The 17608-nt window shown below is 37.3% G+C and overlaps 3 protein-coding genes across 3 annotated transcripts; 2 read left to right on the top strand and 1 right to left on the bottom strand.

Annotated features, from left to right (window-relative positions):
• Positions 1-2943: 2943 nt before the first annotated feature.
• Positions 2944-3573, top strand: LOC113328532. The gene has a single exon (XM_026575613.1). The coding sequence runs from the start codon at positions 2944-2946 to the stop codon at positions 3571-3573; it is 630 nt and encodes a 209-aa protein (XP_026431398.1).
• Positions 3574-9276: 5703 nt separating this feature from the next.
• LOC113328515 (L-type lectin-domain containing receptor kinase IX.1-like) lies at positions 9277-11722 on the top strand. The gene has a single exon (XM_026575595.1). The coding sequence runs from the start codon at positions 9542-9544 to the stop codon at positions 11624-11626; it is 2085 nt and encodes a 694-aa protein (XP_026431380.1). The 5' UTR covers positions 9277-9541; the 3' UTR covers positions 11627-11722.
• A 785-nt stretch (positions 11723-12507) lies between these two features.
• LOC113328531 (uncharacterized mitochondrial protein AtMg00810-like) lies at positions 12508-12930 on the bottom strand. Its single transcript, XM_026575612.1, has one exon. The coding sequence runs from the start codon at positions 12928-12930 to the stop codon at positions 12508-12510; it is 423 nt and encodes a 140-aa protein (XP_026431397.1).
• Between the last annotated feature and the right edge of the window lie 4678 nt (positions 12931-17608).

Raw genomic sequence — 17608 nt, 5'->3', positions numbered from 1 at the left:
ATAATATTGTGGTGGTGCCATTACAGGGGGACCTTGATAATAACCTTACATATGAACAAACAAATAAATATCAGAAAAATCACTAAAATAATTTACAAGCAGAGAATAAAGGAGGCAAAAACAGAGCCAATCCTCTGTTTCGAAGAAATTAATGGAACTAGAAGATATCCATAATTCACAACCATGTAATTAAGTGATGAAGTGATTGTACCTTGAGAAGGGTATGGATAAGCATACTTGGGATCATTCATCTTGACTAATCACAATAGCTCTTAGCTCCACTAGGTTGCACTCAAGAATCACAAAACAAACACAAATAGTAGATTAAACAAAATTGAACAGCTTAAGTTGACGAACGGAGTAGTTTGGATTCTATTTATACAATTAATAACAACTTCACCTAAACCTTATGAATTAAGTAGGTTTCAGAGAGTCATCAAAGAAACAAGATTGGAGAAACTGACTTGTGTGATGTTGATCGGGCAAGCTGAGTACAGTACAAGTCGGATGCATACGAATAGAATTTTTTCCACGGAATTCTTAGTTTAGAGGGTAAAATTACAATCACTTATTTTAGGGATAATATATTTGTCTTATATGGTGAATCAAGTCTGAGTTGAACCTACGCCAGTCCTACTGTTTCTTAATTTCTTTATGTATGACTCGCTGGTCTAAGTTTTACATAGTATCTGACTCTAAATCTAAGTTGAAAAAAAGAGTGGGTTTGGGAACTCTATGAAAATGGAAAGATCGTCGAAGCTGCCGATGAGAGACTAATTATGAATTTTAATGAACCCCAAAAGGGACGTTCGGTGGTTTTTAGGCTTGTGGTGTACTCATCCGGAACCTTCAACTAGGCCTTCCGCAAGTCAAGTGATCAATTTTCTAATTTTGAATGCGTAATATTGCAATCAAGTTACCAAGCACTTCATTGCCATGTCTGTGTCTGGTCTTACTGATACCCTGGCGGGGCGATAACTGGTATGTGTGTAGGCTGTAGCCGTCAGTAAAGTAGATGTGAGCTCTTCACTTTTTTATGAATATATTTGGAGTGTTATAGTGATATTATTGTGTATTCACTTTGTTGCACAAATTATCCTTAAAAGCAGAGTACTATGGTTATATATATCTTGTCAAGTAGTACTCTAATGATGGGTTCAAATCAAACAACTTTGTAGGAGTGAAATATCGCACATTCATTATGTATGCGAAGTAAAGGTCATCTAATCTAGACGAAGACCATCGCACATACTAAAGTTAGGATGACATATTTAATGATGTCAGCATAGTCACGAGTAAAGTGTGATGATCTGTGCGAAAGAGTAAAGTGTGTGAAGTTGAGCGAATGTACATGAGCGATTGTAACGCATAGTGATTCCGAAAATAGGGGATCTATTAGCTGTCATCCACTATGTATTACCCTATATAAGGGGAAAAAAACCGTGTATTGGAAGAGATCTCTAAGGTGGGTGTTAGACAAGAAATTAGGAGAGAAAAAGTTTATTTGGAGAACAAGTAAAGTCTTTGTAATATTTTGTATTCAATCTCAAGATCTTGATGAATAAACGAATGATTTTCAACGTGATTACTTAGAGAATTACATAATATTAAATGAATGTGGTTGTAGGATTTCCTGCAACTATATTTTGGCGCTAGAAACAGCTTGGAGTGATATATCTTGTTGGTGAATCCGTTTAGAAATCAAGTTTCCAGAATTAAAGACCTAGCAATTTTCTTAAAACATTTGAGATTTACATCATCACATATTTTTAATCCTTTTCAAAGTAGCTTTTCCTTTGATACGAGAAAGTGGACATGGTAAGAATCAAATCTACTGTTGAACAAGCGGCGGCAGCCAGAAGAAGTAAAAGAATTTTCGAACGAAGAAGAGATGAAATTCCTGAACAACTAGAGGAAGGAGAAAGATAAAATCAAAGAAATGATGTTCCTAGTGGACTTCAGCGTACACAAGAGAGGAACAATGATATTGATTACGATAGAGTGAGTATTCATACTGCACATACGAATTTTACCGGAGAAGACACACAGAAAACTGGAGATGCAGAAAGGATTGAAGGCAATGAAGAAAATATGACACTTGAAGAACTTAGACAAAGATTGATTGCAGAAAGACAAAGAGAAGATGAAGAGCGTGCAAATTTGATACGCCAGAATGATGATTTAAGAGGAGGGAATCTCATATTGCATGAACAGAGATCAAGAAGCGCTACACGATCAAGATCAAGGACCAACAGAAGTTCATCAAGACAAATTCAATCTAATCGAAGAGATGCCAGGCGAGAGCAAACATTAGGTAATATTGATGAGAACTTGCAAGTAGATGATAATCTACAAGATTAAGGCGACGAGGGACGAACGGTATATGACCGGTATGAGCAGCCTCGGGAATGCCGTCGTCGACAAGAAGGTCAAAGGAACAACGTATTTCAAGATATAGCCGAACGTCATCGCACTCACCATGAATCATATAATGACGGAGAAGATGATCTAGAACAAGGGAGAATTCTATTATTACATGGTAGAGAAATATTGATGGATCAATATAAACACGAAGAAGAAGAAGCGAGAAACACTGCCATTCATGAACGTGCGAGAGCTGAAAGAGAAAGGCGTAGAAGAAGAAGAAGAGAAGATGCTGAAGAAAGAGAAATTGAAGAGGCCATGCGTTAGAATAATCATGAGAATAGATTAAGACAAGCCAGATTAAAAAGACCTATGCAACATGATTTAGACCAAACTATGAGCGAAGAAATTCTCATAGAAATGACAGAATTGAGAGAAATGATGACTACGCGAAAAAATGGTGGAAGAAGAAAATTAGAGGAAGCAGTATAGGAAGCTGGAAAAACACCTTTTGAAAGGCAAATCTAAATTGCAATAATACCGCCAAAATGCAATTTACTAGTATTCACTAGTATATTGATGGTTGTACGTGTGGTACAACACATAAAAGCCTATAGCCAATATCTATTGCAATGGGAAGAAAATGATGCGGTGCTGTGTAAATATTTTCCTGCGAGCTTAACAGGAGAAGCCTTGCAGTGGTTTGAAGGATTACCAGTAGGAACTATTAGATCATTACGTCATTTACAGAACGTCTTCTTAGGACAATATATCAGGAAGAATATGTCAAGACTAGGAATTGAGACGGCCTTTGGACTTCGTAGAAGGGTCAATGAAAGTTCGCGTCATCTAACAACACGTTGGAGAACCATGTGTAGTGAAATGGCCAGAAGAGTAGATGAACGATATCTTATACTAGCTTTTATCAATGCTCTTTTTCCTACGGATTTATTATATACACAGATTTTCAGGATAAAAGACACCATCATAATGTCGGAGTTGCGTGAATTTCAAGAGGAGTATATTGCGGTTACTTGTACATTGCAGGGAAGTCAAGGAAAGAAAATTACAGAAATTGAACAAAAACTGGTAGCCATGGGTAGTGCATATCAGGAGGAGCTTGAAAGAGAATATAAAGAAAGACAATCCCATATTCGAGGAAGAAATAATAAAATTCAAAGAATGGATAACCCTCCGGAAGGATATTAAGGTCAACAACCATATTATAATAGAAGACAATGGACTGGAAAGGTGGTCTGGGAACAAATAAGCTTACCAAAGTTGAATACCACAGTAGACAAAGTCTGGGAAGCTGTTATACTAATGGAAGAAATTCCTGAACCACATAATGTAGGAGATGAGCCGCCACCGAGCAGAAGGAGCAAAGAATTCTCTGTATATCATCGCTTTCATGGTCACACAACAAATAATTGCAGAAATGTGAGGAAAATCATACTGAGAATGATCGAGCAAGGAAAAGAAAGGAAAGAACACATTTGTAATTGAAGTGGGTGCGAAGGCAAAGATCCTATATTGCAATTCGATTATACACTCTTTCAAAAATATAAAAGATTTTTATGACAACATCTTAAGTCGTGTGTATGCGAGAGATAATAACGTAAGAGAAATTCTAAACCTTGCGAAGATATCACCATTAAAGGATTGGCAAAAACAGACCATTTCGTTTAGTGCGGAAGAAACACCAGGAGGAGGAGAATTACATGAGTGTTCATTAGTGGTGGAGTTGGGAATTAATCCGAAAGCAAAAATAGATGATGACGATGAAGAAGAAAATGAAGCGAATACTTGGGCTATAAATAGAATACTCATAGATCCTGGGAGTTCTGTTGATATTCTCTTTTATCATACATACAAGACTATGGGTGCAAGAGATGACGAGTTACTTCCTTCAACTTACAAAATTTATGGATTCAATGGCATTGCAAACAAGCCAAAAGGAAAAGTCAAAATACGAATTTCTCTGCGAAGTCTGCCAACAGAAATTTTATTTTGTGTTGTTGATGTTGAATCACCTTATAATACTCTGATTAGGAGACCATGGTTGCATAGTATCTTGGGCGTGGCTTCGACATTTCACCAATACATAAAATTTCCTTTACCTCAAGGCCTTGGCATAATAAGAGGAGATACAAATGAAGGTAGAAATTATCAAGAAATTGATATCGACAAGTGCGAAGAACGGGAATGCAAATGAAGCAATTGGAAGCAGTATGCTAAGGATAGTCAAAGAAGTGAAAGATTAATGGTGGATGTAGTGTCTAAATCTGGGAAGATAGACAAGAAGGATATTGAAGCAGAATCTTATGCGAATAATAACACAAAGAGAATCAGAAAGATTACTTCTAAAGAAGGAGAGCGAATGCAGAGGCAGAAGTTGTGTTCTCAGGGGAAAGGTAACTTTTGCTATAATTCTCGCACAGAGGAGATTGAATATATCATGCGAAATAATGTTCTGAGAAGCATAAGCGAACTTAAAGAGATACAAAAGATTATAGGAGCAAACGAGTAATATGAATGTTTTTCTTCATGCATGAGAAAAATAAGATATAAGTTAACTTTGTTTTGCAGGATTGATAGAATATAACTTTGTTATGAAGTGTTTCGCATGATACAAAATGTGATTAGCCTATCAATCTGTGACAACTAGCAGAGGCAAGAATGGGAATGCAAACATAAAAAGAATGCTATTTTCCCCATTTGATAGTCTTATGCACATGCGAAAAAGATGGAACTCTGCTATTTGCGAATGCGAATATAAGTTAAATGGAACTTATGATTAAGGAATGAAAATTAATATTCAAAAGATATATATTGAAGAGGAAATTCCAAAAGACATGAAGATATACAAAGGGAAGAAAAATAATTTACAATAAGAGAAAGAATTTACAGCAAGCGAAAAATAATTATTTTTCGCCTAAATTATCTTCATCATCACGTCCGGCCGCAGAATCACTTGCTTCTTCTTCATACTCTTCATATTCCTCTTCACTATCAATAATATCAGGAACAACTTTGTTGGGAGGAACATCTGCGAATTTATACTTTGAGAGACGAATGTCATTATCAACACAGACTTTCTTAACTGCTACATCACGAGCACGGATGGCATCCTTACTATTATTTGAAACAGTGAGGATGTAGTTCTTTTTTAACTGCTGATACTTGGAGTTGCGAGAAGATAACTCCATTGATAACTTCTCGGCTTCCTCAAGACGTTTCTTCTCTTCAGCAGCAAGTTGTGTCTTTAACTCTTCAATCTTCTCCAGATAATTCTTTTCTTTGTCTGCGAAGTGTAAAAAAACTGGTTAGAATTAAAAGAGATGTCATCTTCAAGAAGTCACAAATATGAAAGAAAAGCAAGTGACATTCGTGATTGGAAATAATGTCTTTAACCAATGCAAAATGTTCAGATTGAAGGATCACATTTACGTCTAAATTCTCCCCAGCATCATTCAGAACTCTAGCAGCCTAACTAAATTCAGCTTCACTTTCTATGAGAAGTTGAGAACGGATTAAATTTCTTTCCTCAATGAGTGCGTTCTTTTCGCTCAAAGCTAAATCAGGTTCATCTTGAACTTTTAGAACAACTTCTTGGAATTTTTCTAATGCTTTCGCACTCTTGAGAGCGACCTCATCTTTTTCACTAATGAGTTTTTTCTTCTTTACTTCCAAAGTTTGAATTGTCTTCTTATTTTCATGAAGACGACGTTTGGAGTTATTAAGGGTAGTTAATAAGGGTCTGTGATCCATTCTAAGAGAAGTATAGTTCAATCTTAATTCCTCCAGGTTAAGGTTTTCAAATCCTTTGGTTGGATAATTGTTTAAAGAAGAATTAAGGTGTTCTAAAAGAATTTCCTCGTCAGGAAAGTTAGATGCCTCATCAGAAAGGTTATAAATATCTTCGAATCACCACATAAAATAAGGAGAATGAAAAGGCTAAATATTACATACCAATAAGTTCATCATTCCTCTCTTTAGCCATGCGAAGTAATTCAGTGTTGGTAGAATTTTCAGCCTTAAGTTTGGTATTTTATTTCCCCAAACTGAGAAGTTTCCTTTGATAATCAGAAGAAACCGCATAGAATAAGCGAGATACCTGCGAAAGTATAAGAAAGATATTATGTGTCAGAAAATAAGACTAGAAAGAATATTACTATAGAAGCAGACTTTACCAAAGACCCAATTGCATATTGGAAACTTGGATTTACTATAGAAGCAGCACCGCGAAGAGATGGATCATGCAAAATAGGAGTATCGCAGACTTTCAAGACCATACCAGAAGTGCGTTGTAGATCACCATCATTAAGAGCCGACATTGGATAATTCTTTCATTGAAGAGGAGATTGATGGATCTTCGGAAGCAAGAATATCGTCATCACTGGATTCATAACTTGAAGAAGGGTAAAATTCTTTACGCTTCTTGGAAAGATCAGAGGAAGAAATTTTGGACCCAGATTTAGATGCGAATTTCTTGGGTTGTTTCTTGGCTTTCCCAGTATTCTTAATATCGGAAGCTTCAACCTACGCGAATAATCAAGGTAAGAAACAGAGGCAACAATATTGTGTAAGATAAGAGAAAAATGTTTCTTACTTCATTATTCTGCGAAGATGACGCATTATGTGATGTCTTGGCCTTCTTAGCAGCCTGAAATTGGAGGAGTAGGAAAATGAGAAATTAAAAAAAAGAAAAAAAGAAGGGTTATGCGAAATTAGGAACATCTATACGAAAATTTCATACCATCTCCTTATTCTCATTATCAGATAAGACAAACTTCCAAGGTTGATAAGCAGAAAGTTTCGCAGGAAGGGGAAGATCAGAACCATCAGAAGCTCTTCCAGATACATAAGGACCTTCTAAAATGACAGGACAATTAAGCCAGCATGAATCATTAGACCTGCGAGCAGTACTATTAGATTTGTCGTTCCAATCAACATCTCCCATAATTTTATGGTCTTCAGAAATACCATCTTTTCTTCTTAAGAGAATGGCCCATTTAGTCGATTCGTTTTTCATGATCGCAACATAGTAGTTTTTGAAGAAATTATCAACATTGTACTCCGTAGGGTTGATGGATTTATCACGGTATAATACATTTCGCACTTCATAAGAATAAGAGGTTCCTAATCCTGCATCGCGACGAGTGTATTCTAAATCTATTCTAATAGCATCTCCACTCAACTGAAATATACCTCTTTTGAATCGATCATCGGATATAATTTCATAGAATAAGGGAATTTCTGGATTATACAACGGGATGGGAAGATTATTCAAAAGTTGTCCTAATGAAATGATGATGTTTTGATTAGACCACTGTTCAGAATTTATTAACTCAAGATTGAGTTTGGATGAATAATCAGAATGGGAAGGAAGAAAATGTGAATAGCCTCTTGTGTCAAATTCTTTCTTCAATTTGGTGAATTCAGTTTCCATCTTTTTACCAGCTGGAGCCATTATAAGAATGGGAATGATGGATATATAGGTTAAAAAAAATGTATCTTAATCAGATCAATGAAATCACAGTTAAAATGCAGAAGTGGAGGAAAAGAAAGAAGAAGGTAAAAAGAAGAAAAAAGAAAATGAAAGAAGATATATAAGAAAAATTTGCCCCCATTTTTCGAGATTTTATCTCATTGATGCGAAGAATGAATGGATAGAAATAGACGGTTATAAGGACGTATCAGATAACGAGTGGATAAAAAGACACGCGTAAGTTAGGAAAGCTCACATTCTGGAAATTTGTCGGCAAAGCAGAATATGAAAAGTTGAGCATGTGCGATATTTTTTAGATGGAGATTTCTCATATCGCTCATTTTATAAAGAGAACGAAATGAGAAGAGGCAAAATGTAGGAGTGAAATATCGCACATTCATTATGTATGCGAAGTAAAGGTCATATAATCTACGCGAAGACCATCGCACATACTAAAGTTAGGATGACGTATTTAATGATGTCAGCATAGTCACGAGTAAAGTGTGATGATATGTGCGAAAGAGTAAAGTGTGTGAAGTTGAGCGAATGTACATGAGTGATTGTAACGCACAGTGATTCCGAAAATAGGGGATCTATTAGCTGTCATCCACTATGTATTACCCTATAAAGGGGAAGGAAACTGTGTATTGGAAGAGATCTCTAAAGTGGGTGTTAGACAAGAAATTAGGAGAGAAAAAGTTTATTTGGAGAACAAGTAAAGTCTTTGTAATATTTTGTATTCAATCTCAAGATCTTGATCAATAAACGAATGATTATCACCATGATTACTTAGAGAATCACATAATATTGAATGGATGTGGTTGTAGAATTTCCTGCAACTACAAGCTTAACACACACAACTTCTAACATTAGTCCTATACGCACGAGCGCTAACATTTCAGTTTTTGCCCATTTCGGACTCGTTTACATCGATAGTGGAACAAGACAACAAATAAACAATGAGTCCACAAGGTTAATATATTAACTTCCCATTCTTATATGGAATGGAAAGTAAGTGACTATGTCTTGCCAATGAATGCCACCATTATTCAGACCCTTCTCCAACAGCATTAATACAACTTCAATGCACTCATAGCTAGTTGTATTGATATGAAGAATTCAACACAAACAAGTGGTTATATAAAAAGGACCATTTTGATTGCGACCATTTTCTTCTCATTAGTATGCATCTGCATCGTATTATCACAATCGAATTATTGTGAAGACTGGCGAACACCTTACTGAGCCTCACATTACGTTATCACCAAAGGTTTGATTTTTCAAGAAAACGACTCGAGATTTCAAAGTTGTCTATTCTAGAAAAAAAATCTCAGAGGAAGATTTTTCATATATACATAAAACAAAATAAAATTCAAAGCTAATGAGGTGAACTAGTCCTGTTCCAACTTCCGTCTAGTCCCTGTACCCTTCACTGGGTTCACCTTGAAGCTAATTTCAATTTAAGATTGGAACTTACTTCCAAGTGGAATCAAATACTACATGGATTTATCTTTGCACGGATTTGGGGATATCTCGAGAGATCGACTACTTTTCAACCTCTGAATTCGTACGCGTTAAACACCCTCAAAGTCATATTTAGATATAGGTAACGCAGTTAATGTACTACTAATTTTTCTAGTTCATGCATGCATACAACCTAATACTGATTCAATTCAATCACCAACTATGACTATGTACAATACCTTATTATTAAACTCGCATATTAATTCTTCATTCTTATTCTTCATCATCACGATATTATTGATTCTTCCTAGTACTACTGCAAATCCAATCTCCTTCAAGTATACAAGTTTCCCAAACAATGATAGGAAATTACTAAATCTCCAAGGAGATTCAATTCTAGACGATAACGCAATTCAGCTCACAAGAAATGCAACCAACGGAAGTATGGGCTGTGCAACCTATTCAGAACCAGTACAAATTTGGGATGCTAAAAGGGTGGCAGATTTGGAAACACATTTCTCCTTCGTCATAGATACCATAAATGCCACTGAATTTGGTCATGGTGATGGTATCACGTTTTTCCTAATGCCTTACAACAAGTCTGAAAATTTTTCAGATTCTCCCGGGGGATGTCTTAGCCTAATGAGTTCGGATGTAGCCCAAAAGAACTCATTGACCTCGCCAATCGTTGCAGTGGAGTTCGACACTTATCAAGATGAATGGGATCCCAGTCCAGATCATGTTGGTATCAACATTAATTCAATGATATCTGTGGCTAATGAGTCATTCGGTACAAATAATATGAAGAATGGAGCCACCGCAAATGCATTCATAAGTTATAATTCAACTACCAAAAACTTAGATGTTACTCTAACTTATAGTCATTCTAGTGGAACGAGTTCTGCAAGTTTGCATCATAATATTGATCTAAGAAGTGTTCTACCAGAATTTATCAACGTTGGGTTTTCGGCGGCTAGTACTGGCACGGTGTTCAATTGTCAGAAAATCCTTTCCTGGGAATTCAAGTCCAAAATTGAAAAAAGAAGCAGAGACATCCGTACGGAACTGATTGTGGGTCTTATTGTTGGTTTGGACGTTTTTGGTTGTTTGATTGGTTTTACCATATTTATATGGTGGAGAAGAAAGAAGCGCCTAGCAAGGAAGTCAGATCTTGATGCAGCGAATTCTGATGGGGCAATGGACGATGCATTTGAGGAAGGAGCAGGACCAAAGAGGTTCTTATACAGCGAACTTGTTTATGCGACGAATAACTTCCACGAGGCAGGGAAACTTGGAGAGGGAGGATTTGGAGGCGTTTACAGAGGGTTCTTAAGTGGTATAGGCTTGGATATTGCTGTTAAGAGGATCTCAAAAGGATCACAACAAGGAAAAAGAGAATATCAATCAGAAGTAAGGATTATTAGCCAGTTAAGACATCGAAATTTGGTTCAACTCCTAGGTTGGAGCCACGAGCGAAATGAATTACTTCTTGTATATGAATTCATGCCAAACCAGAGCCTTGATAAGCATCTTTTTAATGGTGGGGTAAATGTTCTAACTTGGGATGTCAGGTATAAAATAGCTCTTGGTTTAGCTTCTGCACTGCTATATTTACACGAATTATGGGAACAATGTGTACTTCACAGGGATATTAAAGCAAGTAATGTAATGTTGGATTCAGAATATAATGCTAAACTCGACGATTTCGGTTTAGCACGACTGGTTGATCATCAATTAGGTTCTCAGACGACGGTGTTGGCTGGAACCCTGGGTTACCTAGCACCAGAATGTATATATACGAGTAAATCAAGCAAAGAATCCGATGTTTATAGTTTCGGAATCGTTGCACTGGAGATTGCTTGTGGGAGGAAGCCTGTTGAACAGAACAAGGAAAACTTAGTTGACTGGGTTTGGGATCTCTATGCAAATGGAAAGATTGTTGAAGCAGCGGATGGAAGGCTAAATATGGATTTCGACATGCAACAAATGGAACGTTTGTTGGTTTTAGGATTATGGTGTGCTCATCCTGATCCTACAACTAGGCCAACCATTAGGCAAGTGAAGAATCTTCTTAATTACGAATCCCCGCTGGTGAATCTTCCAACAAAGCTGCCTTCTCCGATATATAATTATGTACCACGACTGCATATGTGCAAACTTGCTTTTGATTCAGCTTCTGGTCATTACTCGGTTTCACAGACAGATGGTAGTCAATGTAGATGCAGTAATTGTTCCAACGCTAATTTGTCTCAGATGTCCTCGACGAAGCCTTCTTCCTCATCAGAATCTCTCATACATTCTTGTTAAACCAGATTGGTACATTTTAACTTTTTAAGTCAATGTAATTTCATATAGAATTTCAGTAAATAATACTGATTATTTTCTACTGTGTATTTTTTTTCATTTGTATCTTCTTCCTTTAATTTTCTCCATAATCTTATTGACGCGTGCAATGACCAGTTGTACGTAGAAACAAAGGCTACTTGTTTCTCAACTATGACATGGCGACCATCAACCAATCCATACATTCGCAAAGAAAATCCGACTGGTTTATCAGATTATGACAGACAGGCAGTCGGCTAAAATACTTCTCAAACCGCGTTCCTGTTCAATTATCCACAATGTTATTAATTGTAAAGACTTTTCCTTAAAAATGCTTCATTTGAAAGTAATTCTTGGATTGATGATAACTTCCTCAGTGAGCAACGATCACTAGGATTTCGTTTTATATATGAAAAACATAATATCCCTCTTCGGGAATATAGAAGTTATCACGGAGATAATCTCCTTATTACAGAAGTTATGACCGGAGATAATCTCCTCTATGAAAATAAGGAAAGCAGGATAATATATTCTCTAATACACCCCCTTAGTCTGAGCGGGAGAGGAGCAAACGCTAAGACTAGAAAGAAAATGAACAAACAGATGTCGTGGGAGTCCCTTGGTGAATATGTCAGCATACTGGTTTTTAGACGGGACGTGTAAGACATGAATGTCACCAATACGAACCCGTTCACGAACAAAGTGTATGTCAATCTCCACATGTTTAGTGCGTTGATGTTGAATAGGATCTCCAGACATATATATCGCACTTACATTATCACAATACACGATAGTAGCACGTCGTAAAGGTATATGAAGTTCTAGAAGAAGGTTGCGAAGCCATGTTGTTTCAGCAACAACGTTTGCTACCCCCGGTATTCTGCTTCAGCACTGGATCGAGAAAACGTTGCTTGACGTTTTAATGACCAGGAGATGAGGTTGTCTCCAAGAAAGACACAGAAGCCATAAGTCGAACGACGTGAGTCAGGACAACCCTCCCAATCAGCATCAGAGTATGCTGTTAAGCCAGAGATAGCGGAGACGGAGAGAAATAATATGTGATCAATGGTGCCCTGAAGATAGAGAATAATCCTCTTAAGGGTCTGCATGTGAGGTTCTCGAGGATCATGCATGAATAAACATACCTGCTGGACTGCATAGGATATATCTGGCCGTGTGAAAGTGAGGTACTGCAAAGCACCGGCTAGGCTTCTGTACAAAGTGGGATCTGTAAGAGCAGGGCCATAGGTAGCAATGAGCTTGGAATTGGTGTCGACCGGAGTAGCCATTGGATTTCATTTTGTCATTGAGGCACGTGCAATGATGTTCTGAGCATATAACGACTGAGACAAAAATAGCCCTGAGGATGAACGAGTAACAGTAATACCCAAAAAATGATGTAACGGGCCAATGTCATACATAGCAAATTCCCTTTTCATCAAATCAATGAAGTGGCATAGGAGAGCATCAATAGAGGCAGTTAAAATAATATCATCAACGTATAATAATAGGAATGCTGTCTCGGAACCTGATTGATAAAAGAAGAGGGAGGGATCACACACACTACCACGAAAACCACAATTAGTGATAAACTTGGAAAACCTCTGAAAACACACCCGTGAAGCCTGCTTAAGACCATAGAGAGACCTACGTAGTCGACATACGTAATCAGGGTGATCAGGATCAACAAACCCCGGAGGCTGATGCATATATATTGTCTCGGTCAAGTAACCATGAAGAAATGCATTCTTGACATCTAGCTGATGTATGGGCCAAGAACGCGAAGTAGCAATAGTAAGAACGGTACAAATAGTAGCTGGTTTGACAACCGGACTAAACGTTTCAAAACAGTCAACCCCAACCTGCTGAGATTTACTATTAACAACTAGACGAGCCTTGTATCGCTGCAAGGAGCCATCAGCATGATATTTGTGACGAAAGACCACATGGAACGAATAACATGAGCTTCACGTGGTCATGGTACCAGTTCCCACGTATTAGTTTTCAACATAGCATTGTACTCATCTTTCATGGCAGCATTCCAGTTAATGTCCCTAAGGGCATATAGGTGGGAACAAGGGATTGGAGAGATATGACGTAAGGTATGGACATATAGATTAATATGATGGACTGGACGAAAAATGTCGCGGGAGGCACGAGTGGTAGGGAGGGTAGGAGCTGTAGGGACAATAGTAGATGTAGGTATCGGAGGAGCAGGTGGTGAGGATGAAGGAATAAAAACAATAATGGGAGAAGTAGGAGATAAACTGGTACGATTGAGTACAACATGAGTGGGAGAAACTGACGAAGTTGTGGGAGGAATAGACATAGTGGGGACTGCATCAGTAGGAAGAGAAGCTGAAGCAGTTGATGGAGGAATTGCCGTAGTGGGAACAGTAGTACGACGATGGTGGAGTGTATAGGTGTGGTGGAGAAGGTTGGAGAGGGAATGATTGGTTGTCAGTGGAAGCAGGACTCGTGGAAGAGTAAGAGAAGTGATCCGTATGGGGTGAATTAAATAAAGAAGGAGATAACTCACCATTAGTGGAGTTATATTGAGGAGGGTCTGAGAATGGAAAAACATTTTCATCGAATCTCACATGACGAGATAGGATTATTTTGTGTGTGGCAAGATCTAAGCAGCGGTATCCACGGTGGTTGGGAGGAAAACCAAGAAAAACACACCTAGTGGAACGAGGGGCAAGTTTGTAGGGAGTTGTGGAGGAGAGATTTGGATAGCAAAGGCAACCAAATGTACGAAGATGGCCATACGTTGGTTGACGTTGATAAAGAATAGACACGGGTGAGTGATGATGGAGAACTTTGGTGGGTAGAATGTTATGGAGATAAACAGCCATATAAAGAGAGTAAACCCAATATTTAGGGGAACGAAATCATGAGACATAAGAGTGCGAGTGATGTCGTTGACACGGCGAATCATGCGTTCAGCCTTGCCATTTTGGGAGGAAGTTTGTGGGCAAGAGAAACGAAAAACAAGACCATTATTACGAGCAAAATTATGGAAGGAAGAATTGTCAAATTCGTGGCCCATGTCGCATTGAAAACATTTAATTTGACGTTCAAATTGAGTTTGAACAGATGAACAAAATTCCAAAAACTTTTCATAAACTTGGGATTTAAACTTTAGTGGATAAACCCAAAGATAGTTGGTAAAATCATCCAGTAATATAAGATAATAACAGAAACCGGTCTCTATGCGTAAAGGAGAGGTCCATAAATCACTGTGAATGATATCAAATGGTGCAAAAGTAATGGAATTTGATTCATAAAATGGTAATCTAACATGTTTACGAACTTGACATGAATGACAAAGTTTAGGAGACTGATTCTTATTAAAGTGAATAGAATTTTTGGTATGTAAAATATCCAAAGTAGCCTTGCCGGGATGGTCAAGACGACTATGCCAAATATCTGGCGAACAAACAGCAAGAGATATGGGGGAAGACTGGGACGATTTTGGAGCTGGCACGACAGAGTTGGTGATAGGATTGAGCTCCCCGGAACCATTGCACCGAAGGATAATCCTCCTCGAACTCAGATCTTTCACAGAAAAACCAGACGGATCAAACTCAACAGACACACGATTATCAGTGGTGATCTTACGAAAGGAAACTAAGTTTTTGATAATATCGGGAACAACAAGAGTATTTTTGAATTGAAGGGTCTGAGAAGGGAGGTTTATGATCTTGGTACCACTAGCAGTAACTGGAATGCTATTGCCATTGCCAACTAAGATAGACCGTACAGTACTAGAATTGGAAACGTTATGTAAACTACCTGAATCAGCAGTGAGATGCGAGGTAGCACCAGTATCCATATAGAAAGCATCATCGGGTTGCTGTAGATGCATGAAAAATATGAAAATAGTTCTGTCGCCATTGATTTTAATGGTTTAGAGAAAATAGGATCGTAGGGGGCTGATACCATCTTGGATTGATGATAACTTCTTTAATGAGCAACGATCACTAGGGTTCTGTTTTATATATGAAAAACATAATATCCCTCTTTGGGAATATAGAAATTATGACGGAGATAATCTTCTTATTACAGAAGTTATGACCGTAGATAATCTCCTCTATAAAAATAAGGAAAGCAGGATAATATATTTCCCTAATAGTAATAAAACCAGGAAACCAATTTGCACCTACAAGCATAAGAATGAGACAGAGAAACTCTACCCACTCCAATCTCTGTGAGACTAGAAGTGTAAGATCTTTCCAAACAATTACCAATTCAATTTCCCATGTCAAATCTAATTAAATCATTCACGTCAGACGAGCTACACTTGCTGAACATCAAATATGACGCGAATCGTATGTCGTAAAGGCTCATCTAATGTCTCTATAGAATGATGAATTAGTCAGTTTGAATTTTCTTCCTTCCTCCTCGGCAAAATAAGATAAACAACAGTAACTTGGTCGTGGAGTTAACTTTGTCGCTCCCATCCACTTTCAATCTCTACATAATCCATGAGCTAGTGGATTTCTACAATCACTCCTACTAGATTTACCAATTCCCCCGGAGAATAACTTGATCATCATGGCTCTGATGACAATTTTGTTTTTTGTTTTTATTTTGATACGGGTTAATAAATTGAATTTTCATTGAAGTATGTTTTTACTGGCATGGTAGAAAGGAAATCCAAGCTAAATTCGGAAAAAGAACTTGCTAAACTCTATTGACCTGAGGTTACAAACAATGATATGGTTGGTAGAGGGAAAAGAACCCATGCTAGGAGAAATAGACTGCGGCATTTGCTTGTATTGTCTTTTACTTTTAGCCCTTTTGAGCTGGGAGGTAGGTTGCATGCCATTGTCAGTTGTTTAAGGCTTGTCTTGGCCTTTGTCTACTTCCCTTTTGCGGCACTTGATAGTGCTTTCTTCTTTTGTAATTTTTATTTTTGTAAGGATCTATAGACACTCTTAGATGGACAAGGTCGGATAAGATTTAAGTCATATTTTCCGTGAAACCCAAACGATAATAAATTTAAGCGTAAGATTTTGATGATTTGGTCCTCTTATAAGACTCTACATTCCTACAAAAAAATGAACAAAATTCGAGATGTATAAAATGAGCATCTACCACTTTGAATATCAGTCGTTCAAAGTTAACGGTTGAAATTAATATCGGTAGATGGTGAAGTTTTCTATCTCGAATTGCGTTCATTTTTTTGTAGGAATGTAGAGTCTTATAAGAGGAACATATCATCAAACTATTACACTTAAATTCATTGTTGTTTGGGATTTGCGGAGAAAATGGCGCAAATCTTGTCCGACCTTGTCCATCTAAGAGTGTCCATGGATCTTTTTTTTTAACTTTTTAAGACTTTTTTTTTTGAATTTTCACTGCCAGCTAAGCCTTTCATGATCCATGAGCTAGTGGTTTGGATGCAAATCTGCTTCTGACTTCCTCTTTTCCAGAAGTAGAAGTAAGAAGTAAAACTATTTTGCTTCACAAAAGACTGACTCATATGCTTTTATAAGTCATTTTGAAATATATTTACCAAAGAGACTTCTCACTTTTTGACTTCCAGAAATCAAAAAGCAAAATCTGAATGTTTATCCAAACGCGTTGTAAGTACATTCCATATCACTCTACGAGGATTTACTTGCATTTTTATCTGTTGTTGTTAAACTCCGATTTGGAAGGGGATAGGAATACACCATGGAACACAATTAGATTCATTTGATTATCACTCATGAATGATTGGTCATCATAGTTGATCTAGATGTGTCAGATGAATGTGGTTTAGACTAAAGTGTTCATGTGGCTAACTTTGGTTAACTATTATTGAGCCAACCCAGTGTACACGTTTAGGCTCGGTTACCCATATCTAAATGAAGTATATTTCATTTGTGTGTGCCAAGCTAACACCATCTAATAGTGGAAAGATATTGCTTTGGTTTCAAGAAAAAACTTAGCTAGCATCTTAAATCAGGATTTCAT

The sequence above is a fragment of the Papaver somniferum genome, unplaced genomic scaffold (genome assembly GCF_003573695.1).
Source record: "Papaver somniferum cultivar HN1 unplaced genomic scaffold, ASM357369v1 unplaced-scaffold_11, whole genome shotgun sequence".
Classification (NCBI taxonomy): Eukaryota; Viridiplantae; Streptophyta; class Magnoliopsida; order Ranunculales; family Papaveraceae; genus Papaver; species Papaver somniferum.
The sequence above is the reverse complement of the archived record's forward strand: the minus strand, read 5'-3'. Positions and strand labels throughout refer to the sequence as shown.